The following is an 18,821-nucleotide window of genomic DNA, read 5'->3' on the forward strand; positions in this document are numbered from 1 at the left end:
AATTAACAGATTGATAGATCAGTAGAGGAAGCCTTATCTTAATTATTAGATATGCTCAGTCTTCACACATGGCTATTGCCTTTATTCTCCAAGTACATGGGAATTCAGAATTCAAGGGAAGCAATGACACTTATTCATCTTTCACATCTTCCTCTTGGGCTGGGCTTGGATAAGTGTCCTAGTTAAGCACTGACTCCCAAGCCTTGATTGTAGAATTCTAATGGTACTTTATCATGAAGTTATTTTTAGTTTAGCTTTAAGTTTAATTTTGTTTAGTTACATTACCTTGTTTTCCTTTAACTAAAATTATAGTACCTTTTTGATAACCAATGTTTTCACCATAATTGCATGAGGCTACATTTAGAATCATCTTAAATTTTCTACAAGGAAAAATGAAATGACATGTTATATTTTTTATCTCAGGAATTCCTCCTCATATTGACACACATTCTGCTTTTGAGGATGAGATTGTTTCTCTCAGTTTGGGGTCAGAGGTAAATGTTCAAACATTTTTATTAGCTTTCAGCATATGTCTTACTTTGGAACAATGTCTTTTTTATAAGATTATTCACATTCTTAATTAAAATGAATTAAGATTTTTAAACAATAAGTAAGGGCATCATTAGCACTTTATTTCTCATAGGGCTGGGTATAGTGGTATGCATCTGTAATCCCACTGACTCAGGAAGCTGAGGTGGGAGGATTGAAAATTTGAGGCTAGAATCAGCAATTTAGTGAGATCCTGTCTCAAAATAAGAATTTAAAATGACTGGAGATGTAACTCAGTAGTAAAGTGTCTGTGGTTTTAATCCCTAGTACTACACAAAAGTAAAACAAACAAAAAATCTTAGCGAACATGAAATTATCATATTCTCTCCCTTCAAATATCCAACGTTTTACCATCTTTCTTATCAAATACTAAGAAAAATTTAATTTTTACATATTTCACTTTAGCAGTTAAATGAAATCTAGATTTCCCTTGGTAGGTTGGCCAACTTTGGACCTACTGACGCTGCATTGCCATCTAGTGGCAAAAGACCATACCTGCAGGCCTTAGAAGAAAGACAAAACTAAAATGTATGTGTCTGGAATTTTGATAAACTTTTTTACATATGTTACGTGATTAAATCCTTTCCCAAACTCTGAGCAGTAACAGGGTCTTATACACATTTTTTCCTGATGAATAAGAGGCTTATGTTTATTCACAGTTTCTGTAGCTGAACTTTGTTGAACTGCTAAAGAAGATATCAAAACCATGACTTAAAAATGATATACGCAATTGCAAGAATTTTAGAGAGAAAAAATTAGAATTTTAAATCCAGAATAATCTTTAAAATATGGGAGTATCTAACCTAACTAGACATTGCTTCAAAATCTGATCTTGTACCTGGTTGAGTTTTTGTTTTAGTTTTCTTTTCTTTCTTCTTTTTTTTTTTAACCATAGTTTAGTGCCCATCACTAGGTCTTCAGTGCTTTCACTTCTCAATCTTTGCTGAGCTCCTGTGATCATGCTGATACTGTGGTTAAAGAATTAAGGCTGTTTGTTTGATATGACAAAACCATCTTATCAACTACACTTGTGGTTTCTTAATTTAGACTTTCAAAAATAATGAAGATGGGGAGAAAAAAGAAAGAGGTCTTCTCTGTGATTTATTTTTATTTTTGCCTCTTCTCTTTGCTCGTAGCTTTAGGAGATTGATTAAAAAAAAAAAAATCTTTGTTTTTTCTTCCCAGCTATGTAATCAGTTGAAAAATGAGACCAAAGATAAATGGAAATTAGAGCATTAATTTTGCTACTAAGAAAGTGATAATAGGACATAACTATAGATTTATGGCCAATTGGACTTGTAATACTTCACCTCTGAATTACAGAAACATACTGACCTTGTCACTGGCACCTATCTCCCCCATAGAGACAGAGGCTACACCTATAACAGGGATGTCAAAGAGCTATGTTAGATCCTACAAACCAGCTGGTTCTGAAAAGAGGAAAGGAATGAGCCGGTTGAGTCTGGCTGCAGACTAACTGGTCAGCCAAGAGGTTACTTCTTTTCTGGAGAGTTGTGAGTGAAGGGACAGAGAAAGCTAGAAATGTGCTTTCTGCTTTTCACTTCTAGAGAAATTCCCCATTTAGCAGTTTTTCATTAAAAGTTATAAAGAAGGGAAATCTTACCCTTTAGTTGAGCTAAAAATCTGCTGCAATCATTATTTTCATTTGTTGTCTCTAGAAGCCTATAATTTTTAGCCACCAACAGGAATTATGGAGTTTTTGTTGGAGCCATGTTTGTAGTAGTTGGAAGATGTGCATATATAAATTTATGACAGGATTATTAGATTTTCTTTCAAAAGAACTTTTAAGGGTAAGTAAATGATATTGAGGAAAAAATGTTTATTAAACATTTCATTTTATCATGCTATATAATATTGAGTCCTAAATTTGAACTTGTTTCACTGTAAGATGGGATTCATTATATTTCTTTCCTGGTTGAAGGATTATCATGGGAATAAAATGAGTTTAATGTATGAGCAAATGTTTTTCAAACTCAGAGCAATTTGTACATGTAAAGAATCGTTAAGGTATGCGTCCTCTAGGGTTCTTTACTTGAAACCTTCACTTCTAGAACAAGATGTTCCCATGACCAGAAGTAGGATTTCAAGTGGTCATAGAAAGAAAGATGTCTTTCATTTTTTTCTCTCTTCATTTTCTCACTCTGGTGCCCTGTGCTGTTCTGCTTTGTTGTTGTTATTTGTTTGTTTTTTGATGCTTTGTAATTACTTGAATTCTTCCCTAGCTCCTGAGTGCCACACCTTTGTCTCTATTTCTTTATTTTGTCATCCTTGACATACTAAGTTGTTTTAAGAAATTTACTATAGTGCCTATACCAGTTTCTATTTCTTTGTAACCATTTTGTTAGTGGCATCATTGTTTTGGCCTCTTTTACACATTTTTCAAAAAAAAAATTCTGTTTTGTTTATTGTTTATCCTTTGGTTAGAGTCTTTTGTTTATATTTAACTATTTATTTTCTTCCCTTCTTCAGGAAATTTCTAAAATCTTTTTTGAATTTCCCCCCTCGGTGGTACTAGGGATTGAATCCAGGAGCACTACCACTGAGCTATATCCCCAGCCCTTTTTATTTTTATGTTTTGAGACAGGGTCTCACTAAGCTTCCAAGACTGACTTTGAACTTGCATTTCTCCTACCTCAGCCTTCCAAGTCACTGGGATTACAGGTATGCACAACTGTGCTCCACAAAGGTCTCTCTTAATTCTTAAATGCTCCAACACAAGATGTTCCCAGGAGGTATTCTTAACTTTAATATCAATCTTACTCATATGCCTTATTTTCATGACCAACTAACTACTTGAACTTCAATATCTCTAACAAGATGTGTATACATTTTATAAACAGCCAAAGTAGTTTTTATTTTTTCAAATATGTTTTGCCTCTGCAACTAAGTTGTGATTTTCTTTAATGCTTTTGTACCTCCAAAAGTATTACAAATATTCATACATAAACTTCATGATATGTATATAAATGAGGATGCTTTTAGCTGCAAAAACAGCAAAAAAAAAACATAAAACAAAAAACGGAATAAAATGATTATACAACAAAAGCAAGTTAATATCTCATATAACCAGGCAGGCTAAGTTCCCAAAGTTTCAATTTGTTGGCTTAGCTTAGTAATTTCTTCAAGGAACCATGTAGGTTCTTTGCATTACAAACACTCAGGCTCTTCTTCCCAAGGATTAGCTTGGGAAAATATCCAACAAGAGAATTATATAAGAATTATATGCACCCTGTGAAATCAGTTAGGCTTTTGCATTTAAGTACTCCTTACTTAGTAGGTTTGTCCTACTGTAAATTGCATCTTGCCTTTGTTGGCCAGATGTTTTGAGAAATACCCTTGCCATAAACCTCCTTGTAAACTAATAACACTTGTTGGGCAGTTACTCTTTAGAACAAATGCCATAAGACTGGGTTAGCCAAAGGTGAAAGTGATCATATAATGTGCATTTATTTAAAATAGTACCAAACTTTTATTGAAAATAAGAAAGAAAATTTTTGACTGACTTATCTGTAAAAATGAAACAAAATTATGAAGGTAGCTTTAAAAAATCTTTTAAAATTTAACAATATTTAGATTATGTTACTACTATAAATTTATATTTAGAACAAAGAATAAGTCATATGAGCATTATTTTGGTATTGTTTTTCTGATAAAATATGACAATTTGATAGAAAATTTCTTTGTTTATCATTTACAACTTAATTATAAAGGGACCCTTTTTTCCCCAATACAATTATTGAAGTCATTATCAGTTTTTTCCAAGAGTTTGTCTTAAATCTCTGATATTCACATTTCATTTAAAAGCTTTGTGCATCATTGATGTCTTCATTGTAAAAGTCCTGGCTTTGTCAGATTTTCAAATCTTAGGCTTTCTTTATATGTTATTTAAATGATTCTCTGATTAAGAATGTCAGGGATGAAGGCTAGTTTTATATATTTATAGTTTTCTTCCATATAAAACAGAACCTCAGATTGACTTCTATCTTTTGTAATAATTGTGATTCCAATTTGTTCATATTTGCATTGCATTGGCTCATATTTGTAACATCAACATTCACTAAAAGGCTGACCAAAGGGATTACAGCAGTGAGCATAAGTAGTAGCTGATGTTGAACAATGGTTTGGGCCATTATTAATTTTATAACAAGTTGGTTGGTTTATCAGTGAATATTTCTTTTTGGACTTTTGCAACTCAGTGGGTTTGGATAATCCTGTACACGGGTAATGAAGATCCTATCTACTGAATACTTACTACTAGGCAGCATCTTTCATTATATTGTCTGCTTTCTCTCTAGGCTTATTCTTTCAGTAAACAGCTGTTGAGTCCAGTATGATCTTCTTAGTAGGAAATTGAATATAAAGTCTTTGTGAAATGTCTTGAAATACCCAGCCAAATGGTATGGTAGCTTTCCTAGTCTTTTCAATTTGATCTTGCTATAGTTTGCCCAGCAGTATTCTCATTCTGGAGAATTCTTATCACTTTTATCTATCAGGAATGTCTTCTCTTTTAGGAGTTTATTGTTTTAATGGACAAATGTTCATTACTTTCTGATCTTTAGCACAAACTAGAAAAAGCACAGACCTTTTCTTATACAGCTTAAAACAGCAATTACAATCTGAACTCCAGACATACTGACTTCATCTACAGCCTTTAATTTAGCCCTAAGTATTTGCATTTATAAGTAATGTCCAATCTCCTCTTTTTATCTGGATTCCAAGTTTTAACTTATCTAAATGAAGCTCATTATTTTTGTCTTCAGCCTTTTACCTCCCATTGCCATTCTCTCATATAAAACAAAACAAATTTCTGCTCTCTCTGGATTCCCTGCTCTGGTAAATGATCAATTCAGAACCTGGGAAATGTTCTTGACATATATTTTATTTTTTGTTGTTTGTGTGTGTATGTTGCTGGGGATTGCACCCAGGGTCTCACTCGTGTTAAGCTCTATCACTGAGCTACATTCCCAGTCCTATAAATTTTACTCTTAAGTACTGCATTGTTGCATCTAATGTCTTCTTTGTAGAACAGCTTTACAGAGGTAAAATTAACATACAATAAGCTGCACTTATTTAATATGAGACAGCTTTACTACACTCAAAATAATCAAAAAGAATGAATATATATATATATAATTCTCTAAAGTTTCTGTATGCATTTATTTCTTCAGCAAAAAGAGGGATACATATTTTCAGTCTTTATTCTATCCCCCCAATATCTCCCATCCCCCATGTTAGACCAGAATATCCAATGTTCTGAAAACATTTTAGTTTGTTTTCTTTTTTGGGGGTGGGGGGTGGGAGGGGTACAGGGGATTGAACTCAGGAGCACTGGACCACTAAGCCACATCCTCAGCCCTATTTTGTATTTTATTTAGAGAAAGGGTTTCACTGAGTTGCTTAACACCTCACCATTGCTGAGTCTGGCTTTGTACTTGATCCTCCAGCCTCATCCTCCTGAGCTGCTGGGATTACACGCATGTGCCACCATCCCCGACTAGTTTGTTTTCTTTATTTATTAAAGGTTTCACTTATTTCTGACTTATGTTATTGCTCTTGTTACCTTTGAAGGTGACTGGCTTTTTTTTTCTTTTTTATGGTGCCCAGGGGTGCTTTGCCACTGACCACACCTTCAGCCCTTTTTATTTTCTTATTTTGAGACAGGGTCTCACTAAGTCACTGAGACTAGTCTAGTACTTACAATCCTCCTGCTTTAACCTCCCAAGTCACTGGGATTGCAGGCATGACTTTGGCTTTTAAAATTTTTTTCTTTTTTCTTTTGTTTTCTATAGTTTTATTTTGATGGGCTGCTTATTCTGCTAATTTTGATATTTTTTTATTTTTTTATTTTTATTTGGCTTCTTGAATCTGTGGGTTGGTTTTGTCCATCAGTTTTGTAAATCTCAGACATTGTCTCTGTAGATTTGCCTCTATCCCATTTTCTCTCTTTATTTACCTTTTCTTTATATTCTTTATTTTACTTTTCCTATTCTTATATGTTTTATTTTATCTCTTCATGCTTCATCCCAGATAATATTCTGTATCACTAATTCTTTCTTTTGCCATGTTTAATTTGTTCTTAAACCCATTCATTGAAGTCTTAATTTAATTCATGGTATTGTTCTGTTTTAGCATACTTGTTTTGTGTCTCCTTTCATGACTTCCATTCCCTGATGAAGTATTCAAGCTTAGAGTTTATATCTTTGAACATGGTACACATGTTTGTTTTATAGCCTGTGTTTGATATTTAAATATTTGAGGTCTCTCTGATTCTTTTCTTTTCCCTTTGCTAGACTGTCTTTTTGTACTTTGGCTTATTCTAATTAAGAATGTCTGTGATGAAGGCTGTTTTGTATATTTATAGAAAGCTCATAGATGATTATGTTATTTAGCTGAGATTTTGGACAGTGGAGTTAGAAAATGCTGAAATGCTAATATCACATGATGTAGTTCCATTTCCAAAGACAAGAAATTTCAGACTTATTCTTTCAGAGAAAGATTAGAAATGAATTAATATAGGCTCCAAATGGCAGTTTGAATCATCATTCAATTAATATCCTAATGCAATGCTGGAAACTGAAAAAGTTAAAGCCTATATGTTTTATTTTCAGATCCTTGTGTGTTCCTACTGGAACTGAATTCAGCATGGAACAAGTCAAGAAACTTGGGTTCTAGCTCATCTCTTATATTAATAACTTTTAATTGACTAAAGAGAGATAACTTTCTTTTTGTGTTTTCTGTCTTATATTGCAGTTGGCATACAATACTTGCATTTAATTGTCACAGGGAGTTGGTAATCATTTAGTACAAATAATAGCAGCTTCTCTTCATCACTGTCAATGCTGCTATTGCCATCATCATCATTGCCAGCAACCACCTCTTCTATGCTTGGGATGTGGTAGATGCTATAAGTGACCTTTTCCTTATGGGAACAATCTAGTGCCTCAGGAACAGATATACCCATGACTGTTGTTCTTTGTTCCTCTAGTCTTTTTTTGGTTATATGTATATATGAATCTGTTGGTTTATTTTGCTTAAGGAAAAAGGTCCACAAAATATACAAATGGAATTTAGGAAGCCTTCTGTCCAAGATACACCACTGTATTCTTTCAAATAAAGTATTTATAATTAATTAATTAATTCAAAAATCCTTCTAGAATATAATACACTAGATATGCTCTAATGAGTAAATAGGGATAAAATTTTAAGTTTATTTTTTTAAACTAAAATGTCTCATTACTTCTCCTTATATACAAAGTGGTTTGTAACTGACATTTTTGAGACCCCATTTTTAGATGCTGATTCGGTTTCCACAAACAAATGAAGCCACAGTGTAATTAGTGAGAGCTCATAGCAAATGGTCTCAGTGTAAACACATAAGCATGAGCATATTATCTTTTAGGCAATTAAACCAAGCATTTATAATATTTAATATGCAATGGTTTCTAAAGTATCTCCTTGAGCTTCTTTTATTTTTCACATTAATTTTTCTATTATGCAGTGGGAATTTTGCTCTCCATTGTACCATTTGGCAATTGTATTTAGACTGTTGAGCTAAAAGATGCCTTCTGTTTTTATTTTATATTACACTGGAGCTTAGCTAGATAAGAAAGTTCAAAATCATCTGTAATTGGGGTTGAAGAGGATAAGATGGTATAATTTTTTCATTCTGCAGCTGAGACCAACTTTTGGAAGGCAGAGTTGTGTTTGAAAGGTAGAATTGGCTGATTTGTACTATAGTGTTTTATTTTTAAAATTTTTGACCTATATAATATTGCTTGTCTCACATATGCACACTGCAGGCATGTTCCCAGATATGTGTCCTAAATGCGTGTGTAGTACCTGATCAACTGAGAAAGTTTTTACACCATAAGCATCAAATGAAGTTCTTCCCTTCATATTCTCTCTTAGTAGCAATGAGAATTGAGTGCCTTTGCATTGCACTGTATTTAGCTGTTACACGTGCTGTTAAGGGCTTATTCTCCCATATTGTAGGGCACCATCTCATTTTCATGTTCAAATGGGTGTGATTTTTTTTCCATTCTCATGACCAGAATAGAGAGGCCTATATCTTTTAGAAATTGATGTTGTCTAAAGGACAAGGAAGCAAAGCTTGTTTTTTATTTTTATCATTTTCAAATGGGAGGTCCTATATGATGATTTCAGGGTGCATCGGTGACATTTTTCTCTTTTCCTTTGGGTTTCACTAGACTTGGTACTTTTGGGATTCCAACTTTCAAACAAATTAATCAAATGGATTCAAGTCTCCAATGTGGGTTGTTTAAAAAAAAACAATTTATTATTATTATTTTTTAAAACATACTTTGCCAGTAAGAACCAGGAAAGAGAAATAGGTTTGTTGCAGGTCTTGATTTTAATTTATCTTAAAGGAGCAGGCTCTGTGGCACACATAGAAGTTTTAAAGGCTACTGAAATCAGCCATTGGTTTTTATTGGTGTCTATCTATTTCTCTGTCATAGAAAAATATGGCATACCAACAAGCTTCTACTTGTAACTACTCTTCAGCATAGCAGTATGTTCTTGTGGGAGCATCATCTTTTGTTGAGCGACAGAAAACTGTATTTGTTTTACTAAAAATGCTCCCAATTCCTCTGATTACCTACAGTAGACAAATTAGCTCTTCAAATGGTGGGACTCTAAATTCGTAAGTCCAGGGAAAATACATAAACATATTTTTGGCACAACTATGTTTTGTAGTTCTGATAATTTTTATATAGTTTTTAAAATATATAATTCTAATCTTATATCCTTGCAATTTTGAGTCTCTCTTCTCTTTTTCTTCTTTTCTTTCCCACTTATCCAGACATGTTGGACATGTCTGTTCATATCAAGGTATGCGGAGTCTCTTCTTTGCTGTTATTTCATTTTAGTCAAATTAAGATATTAGTACAATCTAGAAGATTTAAAATTGGTAGTTTGTGGGAAACAGTGGACTCAGAAAATTGAATCCCATATACATTGGTTGAAAATGGGCCACAGTCAGGTGGATTTCTTCCCCCTTTCCCTCAGTAATATATTATAAAAATTTTCATGTGGAAAAGTTGAAAGAATTGTAGAGTAAATATCTATATACACACTACCTAAATTCTAAAAGTATCATTTTAAAACTTTTGTTTTATCAAATATCTATCCATCCATCACTTCATTACTTCTTTATTTATACATTTAAAGAAAGTTGCAGGTATCAGTACACATCATCCCTAAAAACTTCAGAAGTAATCTGTAGTGTTTATGAATAGAATGCTTTTAGAGTATAACTATATGAAATTACATGTATCACCTTACATTACTTTTCACAATTAGATTGAAAGAATAGGTGAGAATGGGGAAAAGAATCAGCTTAGATCTGTATAATTACTTATAGTTTTCAGAGAATTTTCATGTGGCTTATGTAGTTTGATCCAATATTATTATTAATAATAGCATTAATAACATTTATTGAATGCTAACTTTGTCCCAGATAATTTGCTGAGTTTATCTCTAAGAAAGGTATTTCTTCATCCCACTTAATACTTTGTCGTATTTATTTTTCAAATGGGTTGTTCAATTAAAATATTTTTCAGCCCTATGGCATGCCTTTTCATTTCACATTTGTCAGCTGCTGCTATTTTAGTTGAAGTCTGGTGTTTGATAGGCTACTAGGACAAAAAATATTTTATGGTTGTAGTATCTTTACAAGTTGCTGTTCTGAATAATATTTGAGTATAACTTAGGAAAAGTGGCTGAAAAATTTCCTGTTTTCTTTAATCATCTCTTATTAATCAGCATCCAATTCCAGTATGTTGCATGACTTTCAGGGTGCAAAATGGGTTACATTAGAATCTGTATTTAATCATTACTTCTCCTTAGATTATTAATTATTAGCATTCTAGAGATAATAAAAATAACATCTACAATTTGTGTATTTACTATGTGTCGCGTCTCTTAGCACCACATAAGATTAAATAATATAAAGGTATTGTGTTTATTTATAACTAAAAAAAATAAAATCATAAATATTAAAAAACAATAAGTAAAAGATTAAAATTCTAAGTGTAAAAAGAAAGGCCATAGATGCCCCTAGGTTCCTAGTAGAATTGAACCCAGAAGTCCCAATGTGCAGGCATGATCCTATTTATGTCTATTACATATTTAATCATATAGCAATTCTATTAGAGCTGAGAAAGGCAGGGCACAAAGAGGTTAAATGGCTTGTCCCGGTTCGTGTGGCTGGTAAATGGAAGAGCCAGGATGTGAGCGTTTCAGCTCCAAAGCCCTTGTGTTTGACCATTACTCTAGGTTTTCCATGGTATGATCCTCAGATTACCTGCTTTATAATTTCTTGGGGTGATTGTTAGAAATGCAGATTCCTGAACCATACTTTAGACAGATTAACTCTGAATTTCTACGGATGAATTTTTTTTTTCTTCGTTCATTTGACTCTATTCTGCATGAAAGTTTGAGAACCACTGTGCTGTACTTTTCTATAAGCATAATTTTAAAAAATATGTTATCCTAGAAAATAGGCCAGAATTAATAAATCACCCTTATCCTTGGAGTATATGAAATTTTGTATTGACTTTATGTTTTTGTTTTTCCTTCAAGATAGTTATGGATTTTAAGCATCCAGATGGTGTCACAGTACAAGTTATGTTGCCTCGTCGGAGTTTGCTAGTGATGACAGGAGAATCCAGATACCTTTGGACTCATGGGTATGTATATTGAAATGACCCTGATGTCAGGATATCTTTTGCTTTGTGAGAGAGAGTTCTTGTTCTTCTCTGTCTGAGCCACTGGATCATGCCTGAACACTGGGGCTTCTGGGTTCAATTCTACTAGGAACCTAGGGCCATCTATGGCCTTTCTTTTTACATTTGGAATTTTAATTTTTTACTTGTTGTTTTTAACATTTATGATTTTTTTTTTTAGTTGTAAATGGACCTTTATTTTATTTATTCTTATGTGGTGCTAAGGATCGAACCCAGTGCCTCCCACATGCTAGGCAAGCGTTCTACCACTGAGCTACAACCCCAGCTCTGTGATGTTATTTTAAACATTTTAAAATCTTTTTATTTGGGGAAAAATTAAAATTTAAAGCAAAGTTGGAAGCATAGTGAAGTGAACTCCCTTCACCTTTTATCTAGATTTATCAGTTGGGAACATTCTGCCACATCTGTTATTTCTTCCTCACATGTTATTATTATTTTTGCTGAATCATTTGAAAATTATATCATGACCCTTTATCTTTACATGCTTCATTATGTGTTTCCTAAAAACAAGGACCATGTGTATATCAGGGGTTAGCCAATTATGGCTTATGGGCCAAATTTAATTCCGTTTCTATGTAGCATTGAGCTAAGAATGAATTTTATATTTCCAAAGGGTTTTAAAATGGAAAAAATGGAGAATATACAACAGAATCTATATGTGGTCTTCAATGCCTAAAATATTTCTTGTCTGGCCCTTTATGGAATGAGTTTGCTTATTCATGTTTAATAAAACCATAGTGTAACACTCAAATTCAGAAAATCTAATATTGATAAAATACTTATATATAATCCATATTCAGGTTTTGCTAGTTGTAAGACAAAGTGCTTTATACCAAGCTTTCTCTCAATTCGAGATTCAGTTCATGATCCTACATCACATTTATTTGCTAATTCTGTTTAATCTTTACTTTGAAACACTTCCTCAACTTTTCTTTGTCCTTCATGATGTTTTGGTTCTTTTGAAGAGGCCAATTGTGTTGTAGAATACTCCTTGAATTTGATTTAATCTAAATCTAAAGAAATACATTATATGCTTTTGGTAGGAATGCACTTTTAGCCTTTTGAGAAGAGAGTACTGCTACAATTTATGCCTGTTGTCACTTAAAATGTTGCTGAGTTATGTACTTATTTTGTTCTGCTTGGAGGTTTTAGCTGACACATTTTTATAAAAATTCATGGAAATGATCATGTAAATGAATTTGTAACCTCTCTTAAATGTGAGCCATAAAAAAGATGGCCTGATTTTGTGCACTAGTGCTTAAATTTATTTGATTTTTTTCATGGCTACTCAAATGTTCACAACTTAAAATAAATGAAAATGGTGATCTAATCCATTGGTTTTATGTATTCTTGGAATTTTGAATGTAATGACATTTTCTTTTTTGGGTACAAGCATTTTTGCTGTCACTAATGTTTAAGCTTAAGAGTAATGCTATTATAAAAAATGCAAAATAAGAAATTACTGTCCATATAGTAAGAAAATATTTCCATCTACTTTCAGTAATGATACAGATTCTTCTAAAACATCATTTTGATCAGATTTATCCTGTTGTTGAAAGTATATCATGCCTTTAAATGTTAATAGTTATTTCTGGAAGGTTGGATTATAAGTAATATTTATTTTTAATCTTGGCTGTAGACTCAAAAGTCTTTTCAATATTTTTTAGGGGAAAACCCTTCAGTATTATTATTATTATTATTATTATTATTATTATTATTAACTGTGGATTGAACTCAGGGATACTTTATCTCTGAGCTACGTTCCCAGCCTTTTTTATTTTTTGAGACAGGATCTCATTGAGTTCCTTAGCACCTTGCTAAGTTGCTGAGGCTGACCTCTAACTTGGCGATCCTCTTGCCTCAGCCTCCCAAGTTGCTGGGATTACAGTTGTGCACCACCGTGCCCAGTATTATTTTTGAAGGCTGTCATTGACCTCATTGCCTATAATGTGACTATATGATTTTGTGTGTTTGTGTGTGTGTGGAGTGTGTGTGTGTGTGTGTGTGTGAGAGAGAGAGAGAGAGAGAGAGAGAGAGAGAGAGAGAGAGAGAGAGAGACAGAAAGAAATGAGAGAAGAAGGGAGGCAAAGGGATCAGGAGAGAGAAAAGAGAGAGAAGAAACAATATCCCAGCTGTTTAGATGTTTATCAGAATCTTTGGTGAAAGGGAAAATAGATTGAAAAAGCATATTTAATATACCTTAAAACTATATAAACATAGGAAATAAACCTTGATTAAAAACTTTATTTCTATTCTGAAATAAAAAAGTACTAGAAAGCACTGTGGAGAGTCATAGATTTGAAAAAGTTTAATACTGCCCTATAATATTAATTTCAAATACTTAATCTAACTTCAATTTGATGAAACTCAAATTTATTAATTTACATGTTCTAAATCAAAGGTGGCAAACCTGTATCATGTGAATAAACTTAACAGTCTGAAATGTTTTGTTTGACTGTTACAGGGTGGATCACATGGTTTGTTCTGTTTTAATTATGTACATATAAGAATCATGAGCTTTCGTATAAAATTTGAGTTTTTAGCTTCTTCTGAAAACTGAAAAGTTCTGTCAATACTGGGCCACATATTGGTTGGTAGCAATAATGGAGACTGATATCAATGTCATTTTTTAGGTGGTGGCTACTTTTCTAGTTTTCTACAGTTCTACCCTTTTCTATTACTCCTGGATCCAAAACTGAGTAACAATCGTTATTTATCACTGTGTTTGTTAATATTGTTTTTATGTTATAATAGAATTAAATAAAAATTAAATATTTCCTGAATTAATATCTGTTTTTTTAATATTTATTTTTTAATTGTAGGTGGACATAATACCTTTATTTTATTTTTATGTGGTGCTGAGGATTGAACCTAGTCTCTCATACATGCTAGACAAGTGCTCTACCTCTGAGCCACAACCCTAGCCATCATGTCTGTTTTAAGAAAAGTAGGAAATGGAAAACTAGACTGAATGAGAATATGTATTCCCAGAAAATGGAAGATAATACTCTGCTTTATTAAAATGAAAATTATTCCTATATGTATAACAGCAGACAATGTGTTTCTAAATAAATCTACCTGCTTCATTTTATTTGTTACACGACTGTCCTTGGAAGGCATTAATTCATGAGATTTCGTGAACTCTTCTTTTAAATTATTTGTTGAGGGCTTGGATTATAGCTCAGTGGATGAGTGCTTATCTAGCATGTACAAGACCCTGTGTTCAATCCCTAGTACAGGAAGGAAAAAAATGTGTATTTAAATTATTTTTGGAATATTTTCTTTGTATCAATTATTGTTCTGAAAGCTTTACATCTATTAACTCATTTAATTTTTACAATCGTAGTGGGAAGTTGTTCCATAGTTTTGTCTTCATTTTTAAAGGCAATTGATGGATAAAGAAGTTAAATAACTTGCACAGTCACAAAGCCAGGAAGTGGCAAGCCAAGATCAGCAGCCAATTTGGCTTTAGGATCGGTGTTCTTAATCACAGTTCTAGTTTGTTCCCTTCCTCTGAACTTATACTGTGCCTTCACACTCACACTGTCAACCCTCAGAACTGTATGTTTCATTTTCCTTTCCATTTACTCTGTTTACACTCAACTTTTGCTTCCTTTTTAATTTATAAAACTTTTCCTATATTAGCTTGAAATAATTGATTCCTTACTTTCCTGAGGACTGTATTGTCTCCTACTACCTCTTCTATTATATTGGATTATTATTTAAAATGTTTTTATCTTTTTATTGAATATTTTTCCAATTAGATTATAATTTGAGCCCGGGGAAAAATAAAAACTTTTAGTGATGTGTAAAGAAATCATTATTTTAACATGGAGGTTACCTATCTCTAAAAATCTGAGATTGGTATCAAAAGCAGTTAAAAGCTATTTGGCCTTCAGTAATTGACTTAAAAGTGCTGTAATAGAGAACTTCTTAACCCCCAAGAGAGGAATTTAGTTTGTTAACAAAGAGTTTCAAGACACTCATCTTATAAAAAATTCTCATGTTCAACCTCATAGTTTTAATATTTTTAGCTATTAGAGTAACATGTATTTGGGCAATGATTGCTTGCTTTTCCTTCTTAAAAATTGCCCTTAGCACAAGCTCTTTTAGTTTTCAGTTTTTTAATTTTATTTTTTTAAAGATATTTTTATTAATGCCTTATGGTTATGCATAATAGTGGGTTCATTTTGACATGCATGGAATTTAATTGTCTCCATTTCAGTCCCCAGTACTTCCTCTTTCCCTCCTTCCCCCTTAAAACATATTTTTAATATACACAATATTAACAATATAATTTGGCCAATATCACTTTCCAGCACTTCCCCCTCTCCCTCTCTTGGTCCCTTTCTTTACTGATCTCCCTTTGATTTTCACGAGACACCCCTGCCCTATGCCATACCTTTCTTATTTCCTCTCTAGCTTTCACATTACGAGAAAACATACAATCTTTGACCTTCTGAGTTTGGCTTGTTTTGCTTAACTGATGGTCTCTAGTTCCAGCCATTTTCCTGCAAAATGACATAATTTCATTCTTCTTTATGGCTGATTAAAACACCATACTGTGTATATACCACATTTTCTTTATCCATTCATCTGTTGATGGATGGACACCTAGGCTGGTTCATAGTTGACTGTTGTGAATTGTGCTGCTAAAACATGGATATGCATGTATCACCATAGAAAGATGCCTTAATTCTTCAGAGTGTATACTGAGAAGTGGTCTAGCTGGGTCATTTGGTCGTTCCATGCCTAGTCTTTTGAGGAGCCTCCATACTGATTTCTACAGTGGTTGTACTAATTTACCATCACACCAACAGTGTAAAAATATTTCTTTTCTCCACATCCTCTTCAGTATTTATTATTGTTTGTATTCTTTTTTAAAATTTATTTTTTAATTTTAATTTGTTCTTTTAGTTGTACATGACAGAATCTATTAATTAATTAATCTATTAATTAATCTAATTAGGATTCTTGATGACTGCCATTCTGACTAGTGTGAGATGAAATCTCAATGTAGTTTTGATTTGCATTTCCCTAACTGCTAATGATGCTGGACGTTTTTTTCATCTATTTGTTGGCCGTTTGTATTTATTCTTTTGAGAAGTATCTGTTCAATTCATTTGCCCACTTATTAATTGGTTTATTTGATTCTTAATATTGATTTTTAATATTAAGTTTTTTGATTTCTTTAGATTTTCTAGATATTAATCCTTTGTCAAAAGAGTAGCTAGCAAAGATTTTCTCCCATTCTGTAGACTCTTTCTTCACATTCCTAATTGTTCCTTTGCTGGGCAGGAGCATTTTAATTTGATGCCATCCCATTTATTAACTCTTGGTATTATTTCCTGAGCTTTAGGGGTCCTATTGAGAAAGTGGTTACCTGTGCCTATCTGCTGGAGTTTCTTCTAGGAGTTTCATAGTTGCATAGTTTCATAGTTTCATAGTTTCATAGTTGCATAGTTTCTGGTCCAATTTCTAGGTCTTTGATCCATTTCGAGTTGATTTTTGTGCAGAGTGAAAGATAAGGGCCTAGTTTCATTCTTCTACATACAGATAACTAGTTTTTCTGGCAGCATTTGTTTAAAAAGCTGTCTTTTCTCCAATGTATGTTTATGGCACTTTCTTCAAGTATCAGATGACTGTAGATGTGTGGGTTTGTCTCTCTTGTATTTTGTACCATTGATCTGTGTGTCTTGTTTTTATGCCAATACCATGCTATTTTTGTTACTATACATTTCTGTAATATAATTTGAAGTCAGGTATTGTGATACCTCTGGCATTGCTTTTATGGCTGTGAATTGCTTTGGTTAGTTTGGGTTTTTAATTCTTCCAAATTATTTTAGGACAGTTTTTCCTAGTTCTGTGAAGACTGTCATTGGTCTTTTATTGGGAACTGTATTGAATCTGTGTAATGATTTTGGTAGTATGACCATTTTAACAATATTAATTCTGCCTACCCATAAACATTGGAGTTCTTTCCATCTCCTGAGGTCTTCAATTTTTTTTCTTCAGTGTTCTGTAGTTTTCATTGTAGAAGTCTTTTACCTCCTTGGTTATATTTGTTTATTTTTTTGAGGCTATTGTGAATAGAATTTTCCTGATTTCTTTCTCAGTGCATTCATTGTTGGTATATAGGAAAACTATTGATTTTTTTTCAGGTATATTTTATTTTTCTTTTATTTTTCTTTGTACATGACAGTAGAGTATATTTTGACATATTATACATACATGAAGTATAACTTATTCTAATTAGGATCCCATTCTTGTGATAAAGCTACTGATTTTTGTATGTTGATTTTATAACCTGATACTTTGCCAAATTTATTAGCTCTTACAGTCTTTTAGTACAGTTTTTTGGATCTTCTAAGTATAGGACCATAACATCTGCAAACTGATAATTTGACTTCCTTTCCTATTTTTATCCCTTGTATTTCCTTCTCTTGCCTAATTGCTCTTACTAGAATTTCTAGCACTATTCACCTAGGAGTGGTGAGAATAGACATTCTTGTCTTGTTCCAGATTTTAAAGGAAATGCTTTCAGTTTTTCCCCTTTTACTATGAGGTTGAATTTGGGTTTTCATATAGAACCTTTATGATGTTGAGACAGGTTCCATCTCTTCCTTTTTTCTTCAGTGTTTTTTTTTTTTTAATCATGAATGGGTGCTGAATTTTGTGTAAGGCTGTCTCTGCATTTATTGAGAAGACTAAGTGTCTTTAATTCTATTTATGTGATGAATTACATTTATTTATTTGCATATGTTAATCCATCCTTGCATGACTGGAATAAAACCAACTTGGTCATTATGTACAATCTTTTTAATAGGTTATTTAACAGGATTTGCTAATATTTTGTTAAGTATTTATGCATCTAAGTTCATCAGGGCTATTGGTCTGTAGTTTTCTTTCCTTGATGTGTCCTTATCTGGTTTTGGTATGAGTATGATACTGGCTTTATAGAATGAATTTGAAAGTGTTATATCTCTTTCTATTTTATGGAATAATTTGAGGAATACTGGCATTAGTTCTGTTTTAAAGGTCTGGTAGAATTCAACTGAAAATCCACCTGGTCCTGGTCTTGGAAAGTTTTTTTTCACTGCTTCAATCTCATTACAAGTTATTGGTCTGTTTAGGTTTTCTATGTCCTTTTGATTCAATTTTGTCAAATCATATTTGTCTAGAAATATATCCATTTTTTTCTAGGTTTTTCCAATTTAATGGAGTATACATTTTCAAAATAGTCCCTAATGATCTGCTGGATTTCTGTGATGTCTGTGGTGATTTCTCCTTTTTCATCTCTAATTTTTATTAATTTGGATCTTTTTTCTTTTGGTTAGTTTGGCTAAGGACTTATTAACTTTGTTTTTTCTTTTCAAAGAAATAATATTGATCCTTTGTGTTTTTAAATATTTATTTTTTAGTTATAGGTGGACACAATATCTTTTTTTTTTTTTTAAAGATATCTTTTTTTTTTTTTTTTTAAGA

General features: G+C 32.5%; 1 protein-coding gene across 3 annotated transcripts in view; it reads left to right on the top strand.

Moving 5' to 3' along the window:
• Positions 1–18,821, top strand: part of ALKBH8 (alkB homolog 8, tRNA methyltransferase) — a 64,591-nt gene that overhangs the window by 15,417 nt on the left and 30,353 nt on the right. For all 3 annotated transcript variants that reach the window (XM_081279389.1, XM_081279388.1, XM_081279387.1), the window contains exons 7-8: positions 424–494; positions 11,173–11,279. In XM_081279389.1, coding sequence (XP_081135515.1) covers positions 424–494; positions 11,173–11,279 — 178 coding nt within the window. The remainder of the gene's footprint in view (positions 1–423; positions 495–11,172; positions 11,280–18,821) is intronic.

Source organism: Spermophilus citellus (genome assembly GCF_964194105.1).
Source record: "Spermophilus citellus genome assembly, chromosome: 2".
NCBI lineage: Eukaryota > Metazoa > Chordata > Mammalia > Rodentia > Sciuridae > Spermophilus > Spermophilus citellus.